Source organism: Lethenteron reissneri, chromosome 49 (genome assembly GCF_015708825.2).
Source record: "Lethenteron reissneri isolate LAM-NWPU_2019-01 chromosome 49, ASM1570882v1, whole genome shotgun sequence".
Lineage (NCBI taxonomy): Eukaryota > Metazoa > Chordata > Hyperoartia > Petromyzontiformes > Petromyzontidae > Lethenteron > Lethenteron reissneri.
Genome location: NC_083827.1, coordinates 8,043,476 through 8,052,902, shown reverse-complemented (window position 1 = coordinate 8,052,902; position 9,427 = coordinate 8,043,476). Strand labels below are relative to the sequence as shown.

At 47.7% G+C, this 9,427-nt stretch overlaps 1 protein-coding gene across 1 annotated transcript in view; it reads right to left on the bottom strand.

The window, feature by feature from the left end:
* The window catches only part of LOC133354921 (cytosolic non-specific dipeptidase-like), a 28,057-nt gene continuing 18,630 nt past the window's right edge, over positions 1-9,427 (bottom strand). The window contains 4 exon segments of the mRNA XM_061572110.1: positions 1-292; positions 6,628-6,674; positions 6,676-6,776; positions 8,002-8,143. Of these exon segments, the coding sequence (XP_061428094.1) occupies positions 52-292; positions 6,628-6,674; positions 6,676-6,776; positions 8,002-8,143 (531 nt within the window). The 3' untranslated portion in view covers positions 1-51.

Below are 9,427 nucleotides of genomic sequence, written 5' to 3'. Positions count from 1 at the left end.
GGTGATGGTGGGTGATGGTGGGTGGGTGGTGATGGTGAATGGGTGGGGGCTTCACTCTCCAGCCCTCCGCGCCACCTGCATCCCCAGCAGCAGCACGCAGCACATCACGGCCGCTTCGGCGGAGGTGGTGGACCTGGCAGTGCCCCCGTTGGGCTCCGAGCTCCGGGCACCCCCCAGCGAGTTGGAACCCGCGGCGCCGGCTCCGGCAACGGCGGCGGCAGCAGCGGGGGGCAGCTGGGCCACCTCGTGCAGGAAGGCGGCGAACAGCTTGATGCCGTTGATGTAGTTCACCCTGCGTTGTGTTGGGGCGGGGGGGAGGGGGGCACAGCGGCGCTCGGCTGTTAAAGCGTCACGATTTGGGGTTTTTGTGGGTCGGTGTGGGGGCACGGGGGGGGTGGGATGGGAGGGAGTGGGGTGGGGTGGGTGGGTAGACGAGGGGGGTGGGGGTAGACGGGGGGAGTGGGGGGTAGACGGGGGGGAGAGTGGGGGGGGGTAGACGGGGGGGAGTGGGGGGTAGACGGGGGGGAGTGGGGGGGTAGACGGGGGGGAGTGGGGGGGGGTAGACGGGGGGGAGTGGGGGGGGGTAGACAGGCGGGGGGGGGGGATCAATGGAAGGGATGGCGGGATAGGTGGGGACAAATGCAAATTTCTATTTAGACTTCAAGAATATATTAAAATATCCTCATGATCACAGCGAAGCTTAAGCACTGGGGCCCTCTGCTGGCTGGTGACCGCAGTCCTATGACTCGTGGGAATGGCTCTGAGCTCATTGCCGTACAACAACTTAACACAGTGAATGGGGCAAATCAATGGGATGAGCTTGGAGAGACACCCAATCTGGAGGGAGTGGCATCACCCGAAGCCTTGCAAAACACAATCCCGCAGTGAGCTGTGATATCCGCAGAAGAGGCTTTCTCCCAGAATCATCGCACCCATGGGTTACCGTGTGGGTTATACGAGTATGAGTCTATACGGGTCTCTATGTGGGTCTTTGTGCGAGTCTATGGGGTTCTCTATGTGAGCTTTAAAGAATAGAGCTAGCCTCACACCATGGGTCTCTGTGTTAGTCTATGGGTGTCTATGGGATCCTGTGGGTCTTTGTGAGATTCTATATGGGTGTCTATGTCAGTCTGTAGGTCTTTGTGCGAGTCTACGGGGTCTCTACGTGAGTCTTAGTGAATCTAGCTAGCCTCGCACCATGGGTCTCTGTGTTAGTCTGTGGATCTCTATGCATGGGGCAAATCTTCACTGGTTATCACCATTGAAACCACGAACGGCCAAATCGATCAATTTGACATTGTGCGAATGGAGTAATCAAATGTTATTGAAATATAATCAGCCTCTCTCCCTGTCTCTTGAGTTCTCTACCCATGGGCAGGCTCCATGGTTGAAGCTCCTTCCATCCCAGCTCACCATCACCTCGCTGCGACACGCACCGCACTTGAGCCTTCGTGAGCCACGGGGAGTGAAGGAATGGGCAAGCTGGCTTCCCCTTGACTCCCTCAACGGCGTTGTTTGTAGGTGACACGACCGCCAGATGCAGGTTAATGTCATAGCAGGGACGTGATGCATAATTAACCCCCACGGCGTGTGATGTTACGGCACCAATACGTACATATTGGAATTATCAAGGGACAACCAATGCAGTCTTTTCATCCTCTCTGGTTCTGTCGGTAAAGTCACGTGGATAGAAAACATAATAAAAGAACACGACATATCGGTCGCAACACAAGCGTCCGTCATCAGGTGACGTTGTGTTGCGACCGAAACGTCGTGTTCTTTGATTATTTTTTCTATCTACGTGCCTTTGCCGAAAGAACCAAATTGTATGGATTTCTTCAGCCACGAAAGCTTCAAATCAAGATTCAGTCTTTTCATATTTCACTTGAATTAATCGAGCTGGATTTGTTGCGCTTTCAGGCAATATGATCTGCAATAGCTCATGGAAGTTAAAATGCTTTACGCAGCAATAAAGATAAAGAAATACAGCCGTATGCATTTGCTCGTAGTTTATTTTCTAATGGCTTTAATGTCCACAGCACATACAAATTAACATGGCTCGACTCGATCCATCGCTTGCTTCAGTGAGTCCCAACCAAACAGCACCGTCACGGCATATACGGTATGACGCACATCATCATCATCGTCACGATCCATGGGCAGATAGCCTGTAGGTTCATAATAGAGGTTTTGGGATTAGATAAATGTGTCGTTAAAACCCGCCACCACCCGACACAGCCAACTAGTAAGGGTTGTCACGTAAACAGAACGTGCCAATTCGTCACTAGTACAGCACACCGGTGTGTTGGAGAGCCAAGCCACAACATTTACAATCTGAGTACGACATTTCGCCAGTAATTACAACTAACGACACATTTATATATTTACGCGATCTAACCCAAAAACCTCTATCATGGATGATATTAGTCGCGAAAGCCTCCTACGTGTTAAACTGGCGTGTAGGTGTCTACCGTACAATTTGTTTCCACTTTCCTCTCTCTTGTGCCAATATGCTCAAGTAGTGGGCACATCATTCTCGCACCAATCTCTCATGTCGTCGCAAAAGCCATTCCCTCTCTGCATGACGTACAGGCGGAGAAAATGATTCGATTGCACAGAAGCACGCGCCCTCTTGAGACCAAATGCAAGCCTCCTTTCGCTCAAAGAATTACCACTGCCGCCTGCTGACTCACACGAGCGCTACTCACAAACCTGTCAACCCCTTATCAGCGCCCTCCTTATTACAGACCAATTCAAACCTTGTTGGGTCACCCCGTGCCCCTTATAAAACTCAACGTTCATCATCAAAAGTCCCATCACAAGCGAGAAACGAACAAATAGGCAAAAAAAGTTTTGCCCATATTGAAACGTCTGTACGCCGTATGGACCTGACAACTCACTTTCCCTGTACAAGAATACAGGGTAAACCGTACGGGTTGACAGGTATATACCCAGCGTTCGAACGGCAGTGTGCTTGGTGGGAACCCGCGTTGCTGCACGAGACAGATCTTTCAATGGCAATCTTCTATGCGATTTCCAACCTCTATGCATCTGAATTTTCTATTTTGAATAGTGCAATAGATTATATTATCTCGAAGGGAGTAGTGGTAAAGTGAATCGCGCACTGAATTACAAGCCCGATGGCCCAAATTACATTCCCGGCCATGGCTAATATCAGCGGTGAGTAGTATCTGAACAAGTGCTGGGCTTTCCTCACTTCACTAACCCACATTGACCGGTGTTAGGGGTCAAGTAGAATCAAACAACACCCATGGCCCCCCAGGATGTAGAGAGGCCCTCATCCAGCAGTGGTCTGACACAGGAGGCTGTACTCTCGCACGTTTCTCATTTGAAGGTAATCCAAGCTTTGGTAGGTTCATCGCAGCACACGCAGCGTGCAATTAGTTGTGTAATTGTACAGAATTTCGTCGAAATGAATAGCATGGTTGTAAACTAAAATCGAGGGGCACTCATTTTCTCACCGACGGCCCATCACTTTACCGACGTCAGCAATAAAGTCTTCACACCATGGTCATAACGTAACGGGCCGAAATTACGTTGGCAATAAAACATAGTCATCTCTCGATTGTCCGTGGGCATGTTACCCGGGTTTCTGATTAACCGTGCTTATAAAACACTAATACAATGTATTCATGCAGGATGCCAGGTGCGATCATGAGCTGCTCATAACTCGTTGAGGGTCAGTGGCTCGGGGCCCACGTGACCTCAGACCCGGGCCGGATTGTCGCATTGCTGGGGCTCTAAACCGCTGCAAGCTTAAAATAATCCCATCAAGGAATGGCTCTAAAAGAAAAATCATATTGGAATAAATATAACTCCTTTATTTTTCAACCAATTATATAAAACTTGAAACTTTGAATTATTTTTAGTTTTTGGTGTTGTCCGTATTTGGAGGCCCCACGTAACATGAGGCCCTAAGCCGTGGCTTACTTAGCTAAGGCCTAAACCCGGCCCTGCCTCAGGAATTCCGCGAGGAAAGATTAGTGTGATTTTAACAATTCAAGAACATGTTTGTCGTACGGAAAGTGCTCTCTGCACCACCGTACAAAATCATATCCTCGTTCTAAGTCTTCGCTCCCATTCCACGTGCGAAATCGATGCACACGCATAAAAAGCCAAATACACTTTTATTAATTTTATCATGTACCCTTTTGTTTTATCTGGGTCAACCGTCTCCAGCATTACCCAGGATATTCGAGAGTTGACTTAATTGATAGTATTTTTTTAACAAAATGTGCCAATATATTTTGGAATTAACGCCAAAGCTACTTTACCGCCCACGTACGGTGTGAAATAAGTTTAACATACATACATACTGATCATTCTTACCAAAATCAAGTGGTTCAATTTCCAGCTTCCACACGGCATTTGGAAGCGTTACCCAATTGTTCTTGTGAAATAGATACGACAGCAAAAATCACCTGCTAAAAATTGCAAATTATCCTCCCTATCCTTGAGAACGCTCGTGTGATCTCGTCTTTAGATTTCGTAGTTCATTGCCCTGTGCAATTACTGAGCGGGCGGCACATCCGAATTCCCAACATCCTTTGCAGCTGGCTCCCGCGGAAGCTGTCCCACCTCATGCAGGAAAGCGGCAAACACTTTGATCCCATTGATGAAGTTTATCCTGCATTGAGACAAACAACAAAGCTGGTGCACTACATCAAGCTGGCTAGCCATGCATGCCGCGAGCACTCACTCAATCACTCTGCCCAGTCAGTCACTTGGCCTTAAAGGACGTCCTGATTTGGTCGGAACAGTTCCATGGTGGTTTCAGAAAAAGTTGTCCGAGTGTATCCTGTAAACATTTGCGAAAAGTGGAATACAGGGAGTCCTCTACTGACGAATGAGTTAGGTTCCAGAGTTTAACACGTAGGGCTGTCGCGACCAATATTATTCATAATAAACGTTTTTGGGTTAGATCGCGTTATTTATAAATGTGTCGTAACCTTCCACCACCCGACACGGCCAATCAGGGCAATTCGCCCGATGATGCTGGATGTAATTACCAGCGAAACGTCGTACTCAAAAATTGTAAATGTTGTGGTTTCACTCTTCAACACACTGGTGGGCTAAAGTAGTGAACTATTAGTCTTTTCTCACTGTGCTGATTGGCCGTGTCGGGTGGTGGAGGGTTACGACACATTTATAAATAACGCGATCTAACCCAAAAACGTGTATTATGAATAGGTTCCAGAGGTCTGTTCGTAAGTCGATTTGTTCGTAAGTCCAACTTTACTCCTGTCAATTTAAAACATGTTGTACGGCGTGTACACTTAACACGTGGAATGGCTTTAAAAGTTGTATAATCTCCTTTATATGTAGATGCCCATGGTTCTTCGGGTTCTGCATATGTAGATGCCACTGGTTCTTCACGTTCTGCAGATGTAGATGCCACTGGTTCTTCACGTTCTGCAGATGTAGAGGGCCACCTGGTGTTCTTCACGTTCTGCAGTGTAAGATGCCACTGGTTTCTTCAGGTTTTGCATATGTAGATGCCACTGGTTCTTCAGGTTCTGCAGATGTAGATGCCACTGGTTCTTCACGTTCTGCAGATGTAGATGCCACTGTTTCTTCAGGTGCTGCAGATGTAGATGCCACCACCGCCATCTACTGAATGGTGGTTGAACTTACGACTCTCAGTCTGAACAGGCAACTGGACACACGGACAGGTTTGTTCGTATCTCTGAAAATTCGTAAGTCGAATGTTCGTAAGTAGAGGAGGCCCTGTATTTTTCCGACGGCCTTATGCCCAACTCATAATATGGGCAAAGGAGGGTGGAGCTCCCTGAGAAATGGGAGGGACTATCTGAGTCAGAATCAGAATATTTATTTATCCTGGAGAAATCCGATAAGCTATGTCCAGTAGGGGCAGGTAGGAAGGTTACAACAGCAAACAATGACAGGAGTGCAACGAACAGGCGAAGGTCACCAAATCACTCAAAAATAAATACAGAAAATAGATGAAGTGTATAAGTTCAAATTGCATAAGTATACCAATCCCCAAGGCTGGGCAAGGCAGAAAAACAACAGCAAGAGCAGTCCCAGACCACACCAAGACAACACGCAGTCCCCTCCATAAAATTGCACATTAAAAATTAACTATCAATCCATGGGTAAGGATGAAAGTTACAAATCACATTTGCAAACGCAGTTGTATCCAGCACTAGATTTTTTTTTAAAAGGAAGATTTAGGACATTAAGGGTGAAAAAAACGTTGTTCCAAAAACGTTGGCGCTTCAACGGAAAAGTCTCTGTCACCTTTGACTATGAGTGGTGGGCGGAGTGGATCCTCCCACTTCCTGAACAGTGGGCGGTGTCGCTTCTCCCACTAAGTAGTAGGCGGGGTTGGTAGAAGAGTGCGCAGGGCCTATGAGCAGTGGCAGGGGCCAATATCAGAGAGGCTGTTCCCTGTGTGGGTGGAGCTAGTGGCCGAACGGGCGTGGCTATGTATAAGCAGGCGGGGCTGAAAGAGGGAGTGGGTGCTAGTTAGGTCACCACGTGTCCCGATTGAACCTCCCAGAAATCTTGTTCCCTTTAAACTTAAGCCGGGCGGTCCTGAAAGCGAGTCAGTAAATCGACGGCGTCGCGCCGCACGCTGCTCACCTGTCGACCTTCTCGTTCTGCGAGTGCGGGGCGTCGTCTGCGCCGCCGAATGGGCAGCAGCACGACTCCCTTGCCGACCACCCTCTCCAGCTCTGCCACGATCGGGATGGTGGCGCCCTCGCGAATAAGGTCGGGTTCACGCCCGTACACTTGCGTTCCGGAACAGCAAATACAAAAAATATTCAACACAATTTTTTCTTATTAATCAACAAGGAGTTTTGTGCACTAAACCGCACAAGCCAGTTCTCACTGAAGTGGCCGTTCGATTCCTATCGGTCATTCGTTATCGTTTTGAGATGTAGTCTAAATGTGGGCAGTGACCACTCGTACTGTATTACTTCTCATGGACGAGTCACAAGAAAGTGCCTGATCTCGTCAGATCTCGGAAGCTAAGTTCAGCATGATTGAGTTTGGACGGTGCTTGGATGGGCAATGACTACGCGTAAAACAGGTGCTGTAGACTGTTGCACAGATAAATTGTCAGAAAAGGGCAGTGCAGTGCAGTCCATATTGTAATGCACAGTAGAACCTTGGATTGCGAGCATAATTCGTTCCGGAAACTTGTTTGTAATCCAACGCACTCGTATATCAAAGCACTCGTATATCAATTGTGATCACGTGACGCTCGGCAGACAAAGTGTATACGCGTACTACTCGTATTGCAAGACCTCGCTCGTTTATCAAATTAATATTTATTTAAAAAATTTGCTCGTCTTGCAAAACACTCGCGGACCAAGTTACTCGCAATCCAAGATTTTACTGTACTATGTCCCAATGCCTATGCCTCCTGCCTTCACCCACCCACACTGACCGGCACGGTGATGTACGGTCAACTAACACCCACGAACCGGACAGCGTGGATGCTACGGTGGCGAGATGTTAACGCCCTTGCCTTGTATACAGGAGGTCGTGGGTTCGACCCAAATCCTGACACCTGTATTTTAGGAGTTTGCATGTTTTTTCCCAGTGGTCGTGTGGAATTTTATCTGGGACCTCCTCTGGTCTTTCCCTCCACATTTATAATCGACATCCAGTTAGAGTATTTACCTGCTATACATTTCCACGTGATAAGCCACTTTGTTGAGCTATCATTTGTGGCCAGGTCGCTTCTGAAAAAGAGCTAATATAGCTCAGTGGGCCTTACCATGTAAAATAATAAAATATTTTATGATGTTTATTTTTATTATTTTATTATTTCCCTTTTACTGTGACTTTACCGAAAGAACCAAGAAGATGAATCCCTGCAGTCACAAAAGCTTTAAATCGAAATTAAAAATAGTTTATAGCGGGGGAAGTCCTCACCCAGCAGTGGACTGACAAAAGGGCAGCAGTTTGTACTGTGGCAGCCGGTACTGCCAGCTCTGTGGCACCCACCTGCTTGAAAAGCCCTGCGGCCAGCCGTGTAGAGTGGGTCGGTGACGTTGGCCACCCAGGGCTTGGCCTTAACCTCGGTCCACACCCGCAGCTTGTTGGGGCTTTTGCGCCGGGCGAAAACGGCCTCCAGATGGCGCCGCACCTGTCCAGAGATGCAGATAAGCAGCGGGGAGCGCAAGGGTGAGCAGAGTTTCCAGAACCTCCATTCCTCGTGACCCACCACCAGTGACAGACTGGGACAAAAGAAATCTGCCCAGGAATTTGTAAACACACGGGGCGCCAAATTGCCGTTCCGGTCTCATTGGCCCATATGGGCTGGGTTCAAAAACCACAAAGAGGCCCCGTGGGGAAGAATCTTTGGAGCTGCCGAATATATGGGGACTTAATGCTGACTGAGAGCGTAAATAAACAATGAAGTGTTCACATTAGAGGTAATAAATTATAATAAAATAAAATCTTACTCTGATCACATTTTCCATTGACACACACAGGCCGGCCCACCAGCCCTCGGAATGGACCGGCCCACTGGCGTTTGCCCAGATTTCTGCCCTATGGCCCAATCCGTGCCTGCTCACCACAGTACCGTCATTGCTAAGTTTACCACTTCAACAACAATATTTGGTAGGCTTCACCACGCCGGTGGGCGTTGGTTGAGATTTTGTCCCGGTTCCACCTAGCTTTCACCTCGTTCTCAACCCGCAATGCTTACGAGCAGCAGGCGACGCCAACGACGGAAGGAGCGAGGAGAGGGAGTCTGTTCACTTTGTGTGAACAGGGATAGTAGCGGAGTGAGGCCGTGGATATTTAAAGTGGACAGGGCTGATATATTGAATTTTTATTTTACCAGGTTAAAGTCTATTGAGCTATGATATCATTATCATTATCGGAGTTGTTTCTTTTTGTTTGCATTTTGACTGCTTGTGTTGTGGTTATTGCAAACATGATGCCTTGTATAAAGGTGTCAGTTTTTGTATCAGTTGAAAGGGTAAAAACCTACTACTATATTTTGCCACTGGTAAAGGAGATGTCTCATAGTGTAAATGCTTACCCCGAGCTCTCAATACTCTGATAGTGCACTGTTTTTTGAGTTGTACGCCTTTTGGCGTCATCTGGTCCAACACCAATGGAGACTAGGCTCTATTAAAAGCTGTCTCGGGTGTGGACCAATCAACTTCAAGTACAGTGCATATCATTATTATTATCAGAGTTGTTTCTTTTTGTTTGCATTTTGACTGCTTCTATTGAGCTATTTAGCTATTTTCAGATGCGACCTGGCCACAAATGATACCCAACGAAGTAGCTTATCACGTGCAAATATTTAGCATCCAAATACTCTAAATGCACGTTTGTAAATGTGGACGGAAAAACCGGAGGACCCGGAGAAAAATCCACGTGACCATGGGGGGAGAGAGACGTGCAAACTCCA